Source organism: Mytilus galloprovincialis, chromosome 13 (assembly GCF_965363235.1).
Source record: "Mytilus galloprovincialis chromosome 13, xbMytGall1.hap1.1, whole genome shotgun sequence".
Taxonomy (NCBI): domain Eukaryota; kingdom Metazoa; phylum Mollusca; class Bivalvia; order Mytilida; family Mytilidae; genus Mytilus; species Mytilus galloprovincialis.
This window is the reverse complement of record NC_134850.1, coordinates 51,004,410-51,024,529: the sequence shown is the minus strand read 5'-3', so window position 1 is coordinate 51,024,529 and position 20,120 is coordinate 51,004,410. Positions and strand designations below refer to the sequence as shown.

The 20,120-nt window shown below is 32.4% G+C and overlaps 1 protein-coding gene across 6 annotated transcripts in view; it reads left to right on the top strand.

The window, feature by feature from the left end:
• The window catches only part of LOC143056610 (uncharacterized), a 91,022-nt gene that overhangs the window by 50,039 nt on the left and 20,863 nt on the right, over positions 1–20,120 (top strand). For all 6 annotated transcript variants that reach the window (XM_076229729.1, XM_076229728.1, XM_076229724.1 and 3 more), the window contains 8 exons: positions 267–387; positions 1,039–1,245; positions 10,228–10,371; positions 10,847–11,049; positions 11,427–11,517; positions 12,099–12,216; positions 12,558–12,702; positions 12,998–13,088. In XM_076229729.1, coding sequence (XP_076085844.1) covers positions 267–387; positions 1,039–1,245; positions 10,228–10,371; positions 10,847–11,049; positions 11,427–11,517; positions 12,099–12,216; positions 12,558–12,702; positions 12,998–13,088 — 1,120 coding nt within the window. The remainder of the gene's footprint in view (positions 1–266; positions 388–1,038; positions 1,246–10,227; positions 10,372–10,846; positions 11,050–11,426; positions 11,518–12,098; positions 12,217–12,557; positions 12,703–12,997; positions 13,089–20,120) is intronic.

Below are 20,120 nucleotides of genomic sequence, written 5' to 3'. Positions count from 1 at the left end.
CAATTTTTATTCTTGAGTTCTTTATACATGCACATGAAAAAAATTGAAAAGAAAATATTAAGGAATTACATTACACATGTCTTCTCACACAAACATTTTCAAAAGTTGCTCAAAATAAGTTTACTCATAATAGCAAGTCCAAAGATTTTTGTCTAGACTGTCTTGATGTCTATGTTGCAATATAATGTTCAATTCATGCTTTCAACTATATGACTTAGAAAGAATGGTTTTCAAAGTATGATTTACCAATCTGTTTTTCTTTACAGGATGAGTTCCAGTCGAATAGCTGTGGACTATGACCCAGATCATAAACCCTCCATGGCTGACACATCTTTCTTGGACAACAGATTTGCTATAGAACATGCAGTCAGAACACAGAGGATGAGGGTAGGTATCTGTATGTATGGGGCCCCATACACCGGTTGTAAAGCCCTAGATTTAAACTGAGAATTTGATCACTACATATCACTACATATTTAACACAAAGCAAGCATTTGAGACATTTTCATCCAAGTAAATGAAAGTTGGTGCTTTTATTTCATCATGTACCTAATTATTAGGCATTTATGCTCCTGAAATACAGTTTTTTTCTTACATAGGTATACATAGATATAAGAAGATGTGGTATTATTGCCAATGAGAAAACTCTCCATCCTAGTTACAATTTGTAAAAGAAAACATTTATAGGTGAAAGTACGGTCTTCAACACAGAGCCTGAGCTCACACCTAACAGCAAATTATAAAGGGCCCCAATAAACCATGTAAGTTGGAACTGGGATTTAGATTCAGGTATGTGCCGCTGTCTGTAAGTTAATCAGTTAAAGCTATTCATTAGTTTAAACAATATTTTGTTATTAATTAGATCCATCTTAAACAATATAATTCATATTGTGAGAAATAGGTTTCATAAACATTATCAAATATATTTTGATTTTAAAATTAATTAAAAGCTGTCTCTTTGTGTAATTCAAATGTTAGATGTAAGAGGTGAGGATAAGGTTGGACATCATTAAAACAATTCTCAATTAATAATTACAGGAAGTTGTGACAATGTTTATCAAAAGATTGAGATTCTGGCCTCTAAGTAATGTATTTGACCAGTGGAAAGAGTTTACAGCACGACAGCGTGAGATGAAGGCTGCTACTAAACAGGTTAAGGAACTACATGTACAACTTCAGCAGAAAATGGTATTTAGAATATGGAGAGAAACTTATGAGGGAAGTTCTAAAGCTAAAATACAAAGTGTAAGTCTTCATGAAAACACTGCATCAAAATAGAGTGGTGTATTTTTTATTATAAAAAATCCATATAAAAATAAGGAGATTTGGTTTGAGCCAATGAGATTTGAAAGAATGAAAACAACTATAGAGCACTGTAGTCTTCAACATAAATAATGTGATCTAGAATCCCATAGTAAAGAAATGAAAGTTATAATAATCATTTTTTGTCGAGCCTGCAACTTTTGTTGCAGAAAGCTCGACATAGGGATAGTGATCCGGCGGCGGCGGCGGCTACGGCGGCGGCGTTAGCTAACTTCTTAAAAGCTTTATATTTTAGAAGGTAGAAGACCTGGATGCTTCATACTTTGTATATAGATGCCTCATGTTACGAAGTTTCCGTCAGTCACATGTCCAATGTCCTTGACCTCATTTTCATGGTTCAGTGACCACTTGAAAAAAAAGTTCAAATTTTTTGTAATGTTGAATTCTCTCTTATTATAAGTAATAGGATAACTATATTTGATATGTGCGTACCTTGCAAGGTCCTCATGTCTGTCAGACAATTTTCACTTGACCTCGACCTCATTTCATGGATCAGTGAACAAGGTTAAGTTTTGGTGGTCAAGTCCATATCTCAGATACTACAAGCAATAGGGCTAGTATATTCGGTGTATGGAAGGACTGTAAGGTGTACATGTCCAACTGGCAGGTGTCATCTGACCTTGACCTCATTTTCATGGTTCAGTGGTTATAATTAAATTTTTGTGTTTTGGTCTGTTGTTCTCATACTATATGCAATAGGTCTACTATATTTGTTGTATGGAATGATTGTAAGGTGTACATGTCTAGCGGGCAGATGTCATGTGACCTTGACCTCATTTTCATGGTTCAGTGGTCAAAGTTAAGTTTTTGAGTTTTGGTCTTTTTATCTAATGCTATATGCCATAGGTCAACTATATTTGGTGTATGGAAATATTTAATGATCTTTATGTCAGTCACGCAGGTTTTATTTGACCATGACCTCATTTTCACGGTTCATTGCACAGTGTTAAGTTTTTGTGTTTTGGTCTATTTTTCTTGAACTATAAGTAATAGGTCAACTATATATGTTGTATAGAAGCATTGTTAGCTGTACATGTCTGCCTGGCATGGTTCATCTGACCTTGACCTCATTTTCAAGGTTCATTGGTCTTTGTTTAGTTATCTTGGTTAATGTTAAGTTTATGGTACAGTTGTTATAAAGCTTAGCTTTTTACTTAGGACTATCAACATAATATGAATGATTAGTATAGAAGGCGAGACATTTCAGTGTGTGCACTCTTGTTTTTCAGTTGAATTGTCTTTGATCTTATTTTGTCTTTTGACATAGACGGATCCAGGGGGGAAAAATTTGGTTGATTATATAGGGAATCATTGAAGCATGACTGGAGCGGGCCCCTCTTAAATCAGTCAGCGGCCCCCCCCCTTAGGAAAAGTTCTGGATCCGCCACTGTTTGATAATCTATTATTTTATCATGACATTATTTTTTTTGACTTAAGCTCTTGCATTACATTATACATTGTATCTTCTTAAAAATTCCATAGAGATGTAACTAGCTTCATTTTTAGCTCACCTGGCCTAAAAGGCCATGTGAGCTTTTCTCATCACTTGGCGTCCGTCGTCGTCGTCGTCGTTAACAATTTTTCAAACATCTTCTCCTCTGAAACTACTGAATGGATTTGAATGAAACTTAGCATGATTGTTCCTTAGATTATCCTGCACAAAGTGTGTGCTTCGATTTTTGATCCGTCAAAAAACATGGCCGCCGTTACTTAAAATAGAACATAGGGGTCAAATGCAGTTTTTGGCTTATATCTCAAAAACGAAAGCATTTAGAGCAAATCTGACATGTGGTAAAAACGTTCATTAGGTCAAGATCTATCAGCCCTGGAATTTTTTAGATGAATCAAACAAACCATTGTTGGGTTGCTGCCACTTAATTGGTAATTTTAAGGAAATTTTGCAGTTTTTGGTCATTTTCTTGAATATTATTATAGATAAAGATAAACTGTAAACAGCAAAAATGATCAGCAAAGTAAGATCTACAAATAAGTTACTATGACCAAAATTGTCAATTGACCCCTTAAGGGGTTATTGTCCTTTAATGACAATTTTTCACAATTTGTTCATCATATTTGCCAACTTTAAAAAATCTTCTCCTCTGAAACTACTGTCAGAATGGATTTGGATGAAACTTAGCATGATTGTTCCTTAGATTATCATGCACAAAGTGTGTGCTTCCATTTTTGATCCGTCAACAAATATGGCCGCCGTTACTTAAAATAGAACATAGGGGTCAAATGCAGTTTTTTGGCTTATATCTCAAAAACGAAAGCATTTAGAGCAAATCTGACATGGTGTAAAAATGTTCATTAGGTCAAGATCTATCAGCCCTGGCATTTTCAGATGAATCAAACAAACCATTGTTGGGTTGCTGCCACTTAATTGGTAATTTTAAGGAAATTTTGCAGTTTTTGGTCATTATCTTGAATATTATTATAGATAAAGATAAACTGTAAACAGCAAAAATGATCAGCAAAGTAAGATCTACAAATAAGTTAATATGACCAAAATTGTCAATTGACCCCTTAAGGGGTTATTGTCCTTTAATGACAATTTTTCACAATTTGTTCATCATATTTGCTAACTTTAAAAAATCTTCTCCTCTAAAACTACTAAACCAAATTCAACCAAACTTCAACTGAATGATCAGTAGGGTGTATAAAATAAAGTTTGTGCTTTATTTTTTATTTCGTCAAAAAACATGGCAGTCATGGCTGAAAATAGAACACAGGGTAAACTGCAGTTTTTGGCTTTATATCTCAAAAACTCCAGCATTTAGAGCAAATAAGACAAGAAGTTAAAGTATTTATTCGGTCAAGGTCTACCTGTCCTGAAATTTTCAGCTGAATTGGGTAACTGGTTTTTCAGGTATAATGCCCCTGAATTGATGATTTTAAAGAAATTTTGCAGTTTTTGGTTATTATCTTGAATATTATTATCGATACAGACAGGCGCGTAGCTCCCTATACGCCAACACGCAGTTGCGTGCACATCAATTCGTCATGCAAAAAAAATGGCAAAATAAAATTTATAAATTACAGTGACTTGACTGTTAGTGTTGCTATTCATCAATTGCAACTCATTCAAAATTTTGCCCCAATTGCAATTTGTTTTATTAAATCAAATTGTTCAACTGGTCAAAAATTTGAACAAACTGTTCTGCCAAAATTTGAAAGTGCAAAGTGATAAAATAAATCATACTTACAATCCTATAAGTCTGTAACTCCACTGTATTGATGTAATTCCTAAATCAGTCTATCAATCTGTATAGTTATATTACAGCCATTACCATACTAAAGGTGAACTGTTTTATTTTGAATTGCTATAAAAATGTCAAAACTAAGCTTTTATAGAGTTTTTCTTTCGAAAAGTATTCTATATTTATAAGAATCACACATTATGTGAATAAAAAAATTTCATATTCAGTAAAATATTTGAAATTGCAATATGTTTGTAGGAAGGGGAGATAATCGCTTTTTGGTTTCAAAAAGTCTTTATTCAAAAGAATAGTATTTTAGGTTATCTCCCCAAGGAAGCATATTGTTATTTCATACATATTTTACTGAATATGAAATGTTTTTATTCACATAATGTGTGATTCTTATAAATATAGAATACTTTTCGAAAGAAAAACTCTATAAAAGCTTAGTTTTGACATTTTTATAGCAATTCAAAATAAAACAGTCCACCTTTAGTATGATAATGGCTGTAATATAACTATTCAGATTGATAGACTGATTTAGGAATTACATCAATACAGTGGAGTTACAGACTTATAGGATTGTAAGTATGATTTACTTCATCACTTTGCACTTTCACATTTTGGCTAAACAGTTTGTTCAAATTTTTGACCAGTTGAACAATTTGATTTAATAAAACAAATTGCAATTGGGTCAAAATTTTGAATGAGTTGCAATTGGTGAATAGCAACACTAACAGTCAAGTCACTGTAAATGTTTGAAGGAAACACATATATGTAATCGCTTTTTTAGCTCACCTGGCCTAAAAGGCCATGTGAGCTTTTCTCATCACTTGGCGTCCGTCGTCGTCGTCGTCGTCCTCGTCGTCGTCGTCGTCGTCGTCATCGTCGTCGTCGTCGTCTGTCGTCGTTAACAATTTTTCAAACATCTTCTCCTCTGAAACTACTGAATGGATTTGGATGAAACTTAGCATGATTGTTCCTTAGATTATCCTGCACAAAGTGTGCACTTTGATTTTTGATCCGTCAAAAAACATGGCCGCCGTTACTTAAAATAGAACATAGGGGTCAAATGCAGTTTTTGGCTTATATCTCAAAAACGAAAGCATTTAGAGCAAATCTGACAGGGTAAAAATGTTCATTAGGTCAAGATCTATCAGCCCTGAAATTTTCAGATGAATCAAACAAACCATTGTTGGGTTGCTGCCACTTAATTGGTAATTTTAAGGAAATTTTGCAGTTTTTGGTCATTATCTTGAATATTATTATAGATAAAGATAAACTGTAAACAGCAAAAATGATCAGCAAAGTAAGATCTACAAATAAGTTAATATGACCAAAATTGTCAATTGACCCCTTAAGGGGTTATTGTCCTTTAATGACAATTTTTCACAATTTGTTCATCACATTTGCTAACTTTAAAAAATCTTCTCCTCTGAAACTACTGAATGGATTTGGATGAAACTTAGCATGATTGTTCCTTAGATTGTCCTGCACAAAGTGTGTGCTTCGATTTTTGATCCGTCAAAAAACATGGCCGCCATTACTTAAAATAGAACATAGGGGTCAAATGCAGTTTTTGGCTTATATCTCAAAAACGAAAGCATTTAGAGCAAATCTGACATGGTGTAAAAATGTTCATTAGGTCAAGATCTATCAGCCCTGAAATTTTCAGATGAATCAAACAAACCATTGTTGGGTTGCTGCCACTTAATTGGTAATTTTAAGGAAATTTTGCAGTTTTTGGTCATTATCTTGAATATTATTATAGATAAAGATAAACTGTAAACAGCTAAAATGATCAGCAAAGTAAGATCTACAAATAATTTAATATGACCAAAATTGTCAATTGACCCCTTAAGGGGTTATTGTCCTTTAATGACAATTTTTCACAATTTGTTCATCACATTTGCTAACTTTAAAAAATCTTCTCCTCTGAAACTACTGAATGGATTTGGATGAAACTTAGCATGATTGTTCCTTAGATTGTCCTGCACAAAGTGTGTGCTTCGATTTTTGATCCGTCAAAAAACATGGCTGCCATTACTTAAAATAGAACATAGGGGTGAAATGCAGTTTTTGGCTTATATCTCAAAAACGAAAGCATTTAGAGCCAATCTGACATGGTGTAAAAATGTTCATTAGGTCAAGATCTATCAGCCCTGAAATTTTCAGATGAATCAAACAAACCATTGTTGGGTTCGGGCCGGGTTGCTGCCACTTAATTGGTAATTTTAAGGAAATTTTGCAGTTTTTGGTCATTATCTTGAATATTATTATAGATACAGATAAACTGTAAACAGCAAAAATGATCAGCAAAGTAAGATCTACAAATAAGTTAATATGACCAAAATTGTCAATTGACCCCTTAAGGGGTTATTGTCCTTTAATGACAATTTTTCACAATTTGTTCATCACATTTGCTAACTTTAAAAAATCTTCTCCTCTGAAACTACTGAATGGATTTGGATGAAACTTAGCATGATTGTTCCTTAGATTGTCCTGCACAAAGTGTGTGCTTCGATTATTGATCCGTCAAAAAACATGACCGCCATTACTTAAAATAGAACATAGGGGTCAAATGCAGTTTTTGGCTTATATCTCAAAAACGAAAGCATTTAGAGCAAATCTGACATGGGGTAAAAATGTTCATTAGGTCAAGATCTATCAGCCCTGAAATTTTCAGATGAATCAAACAAACCATTGTTGGGTTGCTGCCACTTAATTGGTAATTTTAAGGAAATTTTGCAGTTTTTGGTCATTATCTTGAATATTATTATAGATAAAGATAAACTGTAAACAGCAAAAATGATCAGCAAAGTAAGATCTACAAATAAGTTGACATGACCAAAATTGTCAATTGACCCCTTAAGGGGTTATTGTCCTTTAATGACAATTTTTCACAATTTGTTCATCACATTTGCTAACTTTAAAAAATCTTCTCCTCTGAAACTACTGAATGGATTTGGATGAAACTTAGCATGATTGTTCCTTAGATTGTCCTGCACAAAGTGTGTGCTTCGATTTTTGATCCGTCAAAAAACATGACCGCCATTACTTAAAATAGAACATAGGGGTCAAATGCAGTTTTTGGCTTATATCTCAAAAACGAAAGCATTTAGAGCCAATCTGATATGGGGTAAAAATGTTCATTAGGTCAAGATCTATCAGCCCTGAAATTTTCAGATGAATCAAACAAACCATTGTTGGGTTGCTGCCACTTAATTGGTAATTTTAAGGAAATTTTGCAGTTTTTGGTCATTATCTTGAATATTATTATAGATAAAGATAAACTGTAAACAGCAAAAATGATCAGCAAAGTAAGATCTACAAATAAGTTAATATGACCAAAATTGTCAATTGACCCCTTAAGGGGTTATTGTCCTTTAATGACAATTTTTCACAATTTGTTCATCATATTTGCTAACTTTAAAAAATCTTCTCCTCTAAAACTACTAAACCAAATTCAACCAAACTTCAACTGAATGATCAGTAGGGTGTATAAAATAAAGTTTGTGCTTTATTTTTTATTTCGTCAAAAAACATGGCTGTCATGGCTAAAAATAGAACACGGGTAAAATGCAGATTTTGGCTTATATCTCAAAAACTCCAGCATTTAGAGCAAATAAGACAAGAAGTTAAAGTATTTATTAGGTCAAGGTCTACCTGTCCTGAAATTTTCAGCCGAATTGGGTAACTGGTTTTTCAGGTATAATGCCCCTGAATTGATGATTTTAAAGAAATTTTGCAGTTTTTGGTTATTATCTTGAATATTATTATAGATACAGATAAACTGTTAATAGCAAAAATGTTAAGCAAAGTAAGATCTACAAATAAGTCAATTTGACCAAAATTGTCAATTGACCCCTTAAGGAGTTATTGCCCTTTAATGACTTTTTTCACAATTTGTTCATCATGTTGACTTACTTTAAAAAATCTTCTCCTTTGAAACTGCTGTATCAATTTCAGCCAAACTTAGGCTAAATGAGTTTCAGAGTATCTAGTATAAATTTTATATTTCATTTCCTTGTATGTCAGAAACATAGCTCCTATGGCTAGAATAGAACATAGGAGAAAATGATTTTTTTTTGCTTTTGAAGAAAATAGGACGATTCAAAGAACATTTAAATAAATTGAAAAGCCAAAATAATCATTGATGAGAGATTTAACCAAAAAAATTAAGGTGAGCGATTCAGGCTCTTGAGAGCCTCTTGTTAAATGATGTAATGTCATTAAATAGCGGCATTTGGTTTCAAAATTAAAGTTTTATTGGAGATGAAAAGACAAACTGTAACTTGCATCTATTACAAGATTTGAATTTGTTATACTCTATTAGTTTCGGGGCACATTTTACAGAGTACGGTTTCACTGTTTTGACTGCGATGTACCAATTGACATTAGATTTATCATTACCCTTCGATATCGTTGAAAGTATGCCAGGGCGATGTGTTCGACAGACTACCAGAGCAAAACCCCCCAGCAAACTCACTAAAACAGTATTGGAAAGTCTCATTATATTTTGCGTTCATAGACCACATGATAATGGAACTGGAGTCGTGTCTCATATCATCAGGAAATCGCTTCTATGCTCATTATCTGCTTCCTTGGGTTGTCGGTAATACAACAAACGAACAAATCTCTGCATTGTTTGAGACATACGAAACTGGCCTGGCATATAATTTGTCAAATGCAATCGGGAGGTCGCTCGATGGCGAACACGAGTGCTACCGCGGAGAGATCGTTCAGTGTACTACATCTGTTGAAAACATATGTATGATTAACCATGAACAACTACAGCTAGGTTATTATCGCTAGCATTACTGCATTAAATTCATCGGGATTTCAGTGTGAATATTGACAAAGTAATAGAGACGTTCCCGAAGAGCAGATTTTGGACAATTTTGAGTAAATTCTGTATCACAAAAATGTGTTGCTTAAATATTCAATTAATCATGCTTTACTCTATTCAGAAGTCAAGATTTCTAAATAGTTTTGCATTCATGAATTGTTTATAAGTCCTATGTACATCACAACATGTAGCTCCTCTTTTAACCGTTCAATGACCGAAAACCGAAAACAAATAAAATTTCTGCATAAAAGTGTCCCAAAAATTTTTCGTTGCTTGCAGATCGTTTCTTTCTAGCTACGCCCCTGACAGATAAACTGTTAATAGCAAAAATGTTAAGCAAAGTAAGATCAACAAATAAGTCAATTTGACCAAAATTGTCAATTGACCCCTTAAGGAGTTATTGCCCTTTAAAGACTTTTTTCACAATTTGTTCATCATGTTGACTTACAAATGTACTTTAAAAAATCTTCTCCTTTGAAACTGCTGTATCAATTTCAGCCAAACTTAGGCTAAATGAGTTTCAGAGTATCTAGTATAAATTTTATATTTCATTTCCTTGTATGTCAGAAACATAGCTCCTATGGCTAAAATAGAACATAGAAGAAAATGATTTTTTTTTTGCTTTTGAAGAAAATAGGACGATTCAAAGAACATTTAAATAAATTGAAAAGCCAAAATAATCATTGATGAGAGATTTAACCAAAAAAATTAAGGTGAGCGATTCAGGCTCTTGAGAGCCTCTTGTTCCTAGTAAATTTGAAACAAAAGATTGGACAATGTAGTAAAAGCATTCCTAAAAAAAAGTTTATGCAAAAATATATCTTTCATTGTTGTTTTTTTTTAAATTTTTCACAGAATTCCTCATTGCAAAGGAGAGTATTTGATGCTTGGTATGACTTTAAATGTCACAGTAAATACAAGAAGAAGTTATCTGCCCTTGCTCTACATCATAACTCGATGAAGATCTACAGACAAATATTTCCTATATGGTTTGAAAAGGTAAATACTCATGATATAAATTGCTGTTTTGAAGTCCCAATCAATTCCATTGATATTATATGGCTATGCCCCTTTATCATTGGTTCAGGCGAATTCAGAAAAAATAAAGAGCACTTTTTCATCAGAACTCTTTGTGAAAATTTGTCAAGTTTTAAGTAGAATGCGGCCTTTTGTAATATTTCATGGAATAATCTCCTCGAGAAGTTTGAAGTGTTGATAAAAGATTCTTGAACAATTAACAAGTGATTGAATATGCAGAGATAACAACAAAAAATTGAATGCAGAATTAACTGGATTTAAAAAAAAATCACCTTGAGCTAAAAAAAAACACCAGCTGTCCAATTACATTTCTTTTCATAAATGATACCCCCTTCCTCCACTTCAAAAGAAGAAAGAGGAAAAAGAAGAAAAAATTTTGGAAATTTTATTTGCTTTTAAAATGATTATCAATTTGTCTAACCATTTATTTATTCAGGCAAAAGAGAAAAGACATACAGAGAGGATAGTCCATCTGTGGTCAACAACAACTTCAGAGGAACAAGCTCTACTTCCAGTGGAGAGTTCTGTAAAAGGGAGAATACAAAATAAAACTCTCAAGAAATGCTTTGCTATATGGAGCTTGAAGTACCAACGAATTACAAAACTAAAAAATGCATATCATAGGATTGTTTTAGAGAGGTTAGGAAATATGTCAATCAGTGTAGGCAAACATATAATAACCTCACTCATGGGTTGATGTCGTAATGCAATGACCCTGTTTATCCTTTTATTTGTCCTCTACTCTGTAACTTGTGATACCTATTAGTCATCTAAGTCAGCTTATTCACAAATAGTCTGTTTTGATTTTTGTCAGGAATTTAAAATTGTTGGGTTATCCATGTTAATGTGTAGCAAATCTGGAAATTGCTAAATACCTGTTATTCAATACTTTGAATTTTCATTGTTACCACTGTGTGTCTCTTTCTTGAGCTATTATTAATCAACTTTATTGACTTTATTCATAAAATGTAAATAATTGAATTGATGATAATTACAGTAGTCTCATATTTTTACAGATGTCTACATATATGGTTTGATTGGTCAAGTCTAAAGAAGGAACAAAGAGAGAAATGTAACGAGTTTAATACAAGAAGATTACAAACACAGGTAAGTGATAATAAATATCTTTATCGCTATTTTGTGAAATTTTTCCTTTGATATGAAAATTATCCCAAGAAACTAAGGGCGCATGTGCTTTTGTCAATGTGAATTTCAATGTTGCATACATGTGACAGAGTGGTCAAGCCACAACTGGAGATTTGGAAATTTTCAGCTGGAGTTTGGGTCTCAAAACTGGAGATTTTTTATTGACCCTTTTATCGTCGTACGCAATGTTTTTTTTGTGTGTTGAAACTACATATCTTCCTTTTTGTTGTCATAGGCAAAATAGCAATAGACAGATTATCCTTGGTCATCTCAACTCAATCGTTTTTCTCACTTTTGCCTTACCTGCTCAAATGAGAAAATAAATCTTGTTGAGATGACCAACTATGATCTATAAATCTATCCATCAGTTGTTAAAACTGTTGTACTGAATTTTACACATGATTTGTTAGCTTGAAAATAGCATTTTATTTTTAGCTGAAATGAAATGGGTAATAGTTTCATATTATTAATGCATTGAAGAAAAATAACTGATAAATCTATAAGTTCCAGAATTACTAAAGTGGCTGATGTTTCTTTTACAGATGTTTAGAACCTGGTGTATGAGACAGAAACAGATGACCTCTGTGAACAGGAAGCACCAAGAATCCTGGGAAATATATCAATCAGAAATTCTTCAAGTCTGGCACCAATGGGCTAAAGGTAGAAAAATCATTGGCTTATTGTAGAGTCCTTACCTAGAAAAACAGAAGTGATGTTCCTTAGATTTGTGGTTAAATGCAGTACATTTTGTAATTCATGAATTGGTTGCCTCAACTTCAAAGTCTTGAACTTTTTAAATCTACAAATTTGGAATATCTTCATCTGTAGAAAATTGGATGTTCATTGTCAAACTGGCTAACTTTATGGAACAAAAAATGTAAATTGGTTCACAGTTACTAGTAATATACATCAGATATTGTAATATTGAGATACATGAATTATGTTTAATTATTTAAGGTGTACAATGTTAGTTTTATTTTGAAGCATATTTTTTTCTCCAGCTAACAAGAAAAGAAGAGTATTAGCTCAGATAGTGACCCACATCAGACAGAGGAATACATTATGTAGGAACTTTGTGGTATGGAGAGAACAGACACAAAAACTACAACTAGCCTCTAAACTGTATAATCTCAAACTAGTTCAAAAGTAAGTTATTATATCTTATAAGTCATTTTATTGATGAAGAATTTTAATATAAAATTTAAAAAGAATTATAAAATTCTATCTCTTTCTCTCCTCTGTAGAGATTGCTTTTTGCTTCTATGCTAGGATATATTATTCATACTGTTGGAATTAATAAAATTTGTTAACACTCACAAGCAAATTTTTTTTTTTATTAACTACTGATCTGCTGAAATGGTAGTCTAGAAATTGAGGATTAAACAATGATTACTTGTACTGTATTACCAGGTATGTATGTATGTTTTGATTATTTTTCCAGGGTTGTCATTGGCTGGCATGATGTTGCACATACAAAGAAACAGTTAAAACAAAAAGTTCTCAACTTCCAAGTCAAGTCTTATACTAAACTGGTAAGTAAATACAACGCCTATGTAGATAGCTTATTATCTGGAATGTTAGGTGATATGTCAACCATTAATCAACAACCACTGGATATCACTTCTGTTACCAAGATAAAATCTTATTACAAATATTCTCAAATATTACCATGTCCAGTTGTCTTTTATTTGTTGTTTTCTATCAACACTAATGTCCTCAATCAGCTGACTGTCATGTTAACATATCATTTTTTTTTTATAGTTTCAGCTTAGGTCATTAAAAAGAATATGTGTGTGTTTGCCCTTACACTACCTACCCAGAAATTAGCAGCCTTCTCTTATTCTTTAATTGCCCTGTTGTGAAAAAGTTTTTTTTAATCAGATATGTATGAAGACTAAAAATCATCTGACACTTCAAGAAAGTGCTTACCTACCTGCCTACTGTCTCTACCCCTGGGCAGGGTTAAGCCAAAACCAAAATATTTTAATTGTGGCCTTGTTACCTGTTGATATTGCACTGTGAGGGTGTAAGACGAAAATGTGATACAAACATTTTTTGTACATTTTTAGGCCATTAGTTTTCTTGTTTGAATTGTTTTACATTTGCCATTTCCGAGCCTTTTATAGCTGACTATTCAGTATGGACTTTGCTCATTGTTGAAGGCCATACAGTGACCTATAGTTGTTGATTTCTGAGTCATTTAGTCTCTTGTGGAGAGTTGTCTCATTGTCAATCATACCACATCTTCTTTTTTTAAACCTGATATCTACTCCGTTATTTAGTTTAAATAGTTATAATTAACTTGCCAAAGGCTTGTTAATTATTATAGTAAATTTTTCATCAAGTTTTACATGGTGGAAACTGAAAATACTAATGAAGATAAAGTTGAAAAAGTAAGATTTAAGGAAAAGCATTAATATGACAAACAATTGAGATATGCATTTTTTTTGTACTTATAAATTACCATATGTTGAAACATTTTTTAATGCTGTTAATTATCATTATAGATACTGGAATATGTATATGTGTTTATCCCATGTTACAAACTTGTGTAGGGTATAATGATTTTGAGCTGTCTGTCAGTCTGTAAGTCCATTTCATGTCATTGCAATTCCTATGAAACTACAATTAAGAATACATGAAACTCATTATGTAGATGTGCATATTGACAGGAAACTAGGATTCAATTTTGCCTAGGAGTTATGCCTCTTTGAACTTAGAATTTTAAATATACTACTACACTACAATAATTATATTTTGAACCTCGTCTAAAATCACACAACAGAATTTTATGAAACTTTGTAATTAATATTGACATACTATGTAGATGTGCAGATTTGCAGAAAATTACGATTTTTTTCTAGGAGATATGCCTCTGTCTGTGAACTTAAGAATTTTAAATATTCTTCGATAACAGTTTGTTAAAGGGAAACTTCGCAAACAAATAAAAAATTGATATTATGTCTATTCTGTATAAAACTGCTCAAATTCATAGATATTAAAGTTTTATTCTGCTAGATAAGAGATCACCATCGATTTTAAATTTTGAGTATCAATTCTCTGCGTTCCGCCATTTTGTCATCTTCTCCAATAAAAAAACCATGATTTGTCTTTAAACCAAAACTACAGTAACCTGATGTAGTCGTAATTGCGTGTCGATATCTTGTCAATCGTATGGTTGTTTTATCAACTAACTTCATACGGAATTTTTTTTTAAAATGACCATGGTGTGTTATTTTTAAGGTAGCACAATACAAAGATTTTTCATCCCCAATCAGACATCTTTAAACTGATGTAATTCCACTCATCTTTCAAATTGTGATAATTTCATTATGACATAATTATTACATAATTAATTGTTATGTAATTAGTTGCTATATTGTGATGTCCATACTTGAATTAATTTAGCTTCTTTGTTATTCATAGCATCCCAAAATATTTTATAGATTCTTGCACAACACAGTTTGACCTCCAAATCTGTGTCTCAGATTTTTCCTATTGTATTTCATTTTCTCATAAATCTTCAATGAAGTTTGCAACATCAACTCATAAGAGATCACTAGATTCAATTGGGTATAAAAATTTGTTCTATTGATGTTTTTGGAAATCTGAGACACAGTTTTGGAGGTCAAGCTGTGCTGTACAAGAATCTATAAAATATGTTGGGATGCTATGAAGAACAAAGACGCTAAATTCATCCAAGTGTGTATACTATATGTATACATTTAACATAAGAAAGAAACATACATTTTGTGTAAATCGGGGTAAAAGATTTGTAGATAGACTAGAAGAAGAAGAAGAAGAAGAGAACAAATTTGATTTAAATACAGGTCGATATATAACTTGCTTTGGTTCATCGAAGTTATGGACATAGTAAAATCACAGATTTATATATTAATTAGATTGTTCACGAACAAAGAAAGAAATTCGTCATCATCACAATTGTTCCGACATGCATTTAATAGATATGCAACTGGACATACACTTAATAATCCCCAAGGGATGTGAATATTTTCCACGAAACTATTGAGTATTACAGTTCCAAATCAATTACGGGATTTATTTTCTTTCTTGATATTCAATGACAGCAAGTTAAAGAATAAACTGCTTGTTCGCTTTAGGGGTATTCTTGCCAGTTAAAACAGACTTATAATTACATTCAAAAATAGGGAAAGATGACATTAAATTTGTTCTGTCTTTTTTTTTAAACATCGTTGGTCAAATAGCTAAAGTATTATACGTTGTGAGAAGAAGCCGTTTTTAATAAGGACATTCCCGATTAGGCCACACCAATTTGAATTATAGTTCTTTGGACAAAAGCTTAAAAAAATATGGGGCGAGCGAGCGAAATTTTTTTAATTGTAAAAAATTCTTGAAAATGAGTTTTGTTGAGGCGGGTGCTCTACAAGAGGTGCGATTTAGAAATTTATATACATGTTAAAACTGGGTAACTTCAAAGATAAAGGAGGAGAAACATGCTCTCATGCATATAATTTGATGTATTTGTGTCTGTAGTACAGTCTATACAATGTAACATACCCTACATTCTGGTTCACTTGGTTTAGTATAATTTTGATGACTTTTGTCAAAAAAGCTTTAAGGGGGCTCGCGGGTCTAAATGAAATTTTTTATTTAATATAGGATTTCTCTATATTTTTCTATAAATGAACTTTATCTTATACTTAATAGAAAAATGAAATAAAAAAATGGGGTCACCGTTCATTTACGCTCACAATCTGCCTTCGAAAGGAGCATACATTTTTGTTAATGTCCTTTTTTTCTGTTGAACTAATAGGAGAAATAGCGGTAATATCGAAATAAAAAAAGAACTTAATTACAGAAATCGCTAAAATTTTACAATTATTTAGTCTATGTACAGCTTATTAGAAAACAACAATAAAAAATATAGGTCACCTATGAGTTAAAAAAGATATTTCAATTTTTATGCCAAAAAATGGCATTTTTGCACCAAAGGGAGATAATTTGAAGCTTTTTATACGACCGCAAAATTTGAAAAATTTTTCGTCGTATATTGCTATCACGTTGGCGTCGGCGTCGTCGTCGTCGTCGGGCGTCCGAATACTTTTAGTTTTCGCACTCTAACTTTAGTAAAAGTGAATGGAAATCTATGAAATTTTAACACAAGGTTTATGACCACAAAAGGAAGGTTGGTATTGATTTTGGGAGTTTTGGTCCCAACATTTTAGGAATTAGGGGCCAAAAAGGGCCCAAATAAGCATTTTCTTGGTTTTCGCACTATAACTTTAGTTTAAGTTAATAGAAATCTATGAAATTTTAACACAAGGTTTATGACCACAAAAGGAAGGTTGGTATTGATTTTGGGAGTTTTGGTCCCAACATTTTAGGAATTAGGGGCCAAAAAGGGCCCAAATAAGCATTTTCTTGGTTTTCGCACTATAACTTTAGTTTAAGTTAATAGAAATCTATGAAATTTTGACACAAGGTTTATGACCACAAAAGAACGGTTGGGATTGATTTTGGGAGTTTAGGTTTCAACAGTTTAGGAATTAGGGGCCAAAAAAGGGCCCAAATAAGCATTATTCTTGGTTTTCGCACAATAACTTTAGTTTAAGTAAATAGAAATCAATGAAATTTAAACACAATGTTAATGACTACAAAAGGAAGGTTGGTATTGATTTTGGGAGTTTAGGTCCCAACAGTTTAGGAATTAGGGGCCAAAAAGGGACCCAAATAAGCATTTTTCTTGGTTTTCGCACCATAACGTTAGTATAAGTAAATAGAAATCTATGAAATTTAAACACAAGGTTTATGACCATAAAAGGAAGGTTGGTATTGATTTTGGGAGTTTTGGTCCCAACAGAATAAGGGGCCCAAAGGGTCCAAAATTAAACTTTGTTTGATTTCATCAAAATTGAATAATTGGGGTTCTTTGATATGCCGAATCTAACTGTCATGACTGTGTATGTAGATTCTTAACTTTTGGTCCCGTTTTCAAATTGGTCTACATTAAGGTCCAAAGGGTCCAAAATTAAACTTAGTTTGATTTTGACAAAAAATGAATCAGTTAGGTTCTTTGATATGCTGAATCTAAAAATGTACTTAGATTCTTGATTATTGGCCCAGTTTTCAAGTTGGTCCAAATCGGGGTCCAAAATTAAACTTTGTTTGATTTCATCAAAAATTGAATAAATGGGGTTCTTTGATATACCAAATCTAACTGTGTATGTAGATTCTTCATTTTTGGTCCTGTTTTCAAATTGGTCTACACTAAAGTCCAAAGGGTCCAAAATTAAACTTAGTCTGATTTCAACAAAAATTGAAATCTTGGGGTTCTTTGATATGCTGAATCCAAAAATGTACTTAGATTTTTTATTATGGGCCCAGTTTTCAAGTTGGTCCAAATCAGGATCTAAAATTATTATATTAAGTGTTGTGCAATAGCAAGTCTTTTCAATTGCACAGTATTGCGCAATGGCAAGAAATATCTAATTGCACAATATTGTGAAATAGCAAATTTTTTTTTAATTAGAGTTATCTTTCTTTGTCCAGAATAGTAAGCAAGAAATATCTAATTGCAAAATATTGTGCAATAGCAAGATTTTTTTTTAATTGGAGTTATCTTTCTTTGTCCAGAACAACTTAAATCTTTGTTATATACAATATACAATGTATATTCACTTTTTACTACCAACTGATAAATTATAATAAATAACATTCAGTGATAACAAGCAGTTTTTTTTACATCTTAATATTTTATGATGTATTTAAATGAGTAGTTATTGTTGCAAACTCCATTAGAAATTTTAATTGAGATTAGTTTTGGAATAAGGGAAAGGGGGATGTGATTAAAAAAATTGGGTTCAATTTTTCTCATTTGAAATTTCATAAATAAAAAAGAAAATTTCTTCAAACATTTTTATGCCCCACCTACGATAGTAGAGGGGCATTATGTTTTCTGGTCTGTGCGTCCGTCCGTCTGTCCGTTCGTTCGTCCGTCCGTCTGTCCCCCTTCAGGTTAAAGTTTTTGGTCAAGGTAGTTTTTGATGAAGTTTAAGTCCAATCGACTTCAAACTTAGTACACATGTCCCCTATGATATGATCTTTCTAATTTTAATGCCAAATTAGAGTTTTTACCCCAATTTCACGGTCCACTGAACATGGAAAATGATAGTGCGAGTGGGGCATTCGTGTACTGAGGACACATTCTTGTTTTGAGAGGATTAATATTCAACAGCATAGTGAATTGCTCTAAGAGAAAACAAAAATTTTAAGTTCATTAGAACACATTCATTCTGTGTCAGAAACCTATGCTGTGTCAACTATTTAATCACAATCCAAATTTAGAGCTGAATCAAGCTTGAATGTTGTGTCCATACTTGCCCCAACCGTTCAGGGTTCAACCTCTGCGGTCGTATAAAGCTACGCCCTGCGGAGCATCTGGTTCAATGATATCTACATTTTAAAAGTCCGCTGGGGCCAACACGAATTGATGTTTTGGAATGATTTTTGTACCATATGATAAAGTAACAGCTACTTAAGGTAATCAATAAAATTTGTAATGAAAAATTAATGTTTAATTTTTTCTGAAAATCTTATACCCGCGAGCCTCCTTAACTGCATGAATTTTTATTTAAATTCATACATGTGTATACTTTAAGGAGGCAAAGCAGATAAAGTTTAGCAAGAGGAATTATGTTAGGTAAATATTAGTGTTGTCAATGAACAGGTTAACCGTTTGAACGACTGAATACCGAATACCAAATACGCTAACCGGTTCACCGGAATTTTTTTCACTTTTGATAGATTTTAAATAATTTGTATTGAAATCATTAATTAATTATGTTTTCTTTAAAAATTGTTGTCTTGGTAATTAATTTGACAGATCAATTGTCCAGTATATTGATTGCTATTGCTTATCCAAAAATATACAAATAATTAGAACTTGTCTCTCAGCTCTGGGCAAGATCTTAAGGAAACATAATTAGTATATAAATGTTTTTTTAACAGAAACTTTAAATCAGTTATACGATTAAATTTTACGATTTACTTCATTATTTTGTTTTTGATCTAATATTGTGTAAACCTACATCTGAATGTGCAATCTCCTGGTCTTACTTTAAACGAAATGCTAACTCAAAAATTGTGATATGCAAACCAGTGTGAATGTAATCGATGTATACTTGATAGTACTAGTAACATGCTAAATCATTTTGAATTGAAACATTATTTTCTGAGACAACAAGCCAAAGTGAAAGAAACATTAGTTTCAGACAAAATTAAATTCTACGAGATCAAGATGGGTTTTTTTTCAATCTGAAGTTAGTACAAACGCCACAGTTGATACAGTGTATTTAATTAATAAAAGTCAAACTTCGCCAGGAATCTTCATAGACAATCCTCACAACACCAAAGGACAAACTTCAATTCATCGTATTATAAAAGCGTAAATGTATGACTTGGATAGAAGGTTGCCACATTGACACTCATACCACATCTTCTTATATCTATGTGTAGGGTACTATAGATAAGGCTATCATTTAACATCAACTTAAACTACCGGTTAACCAGTTAATCGGTCGAAC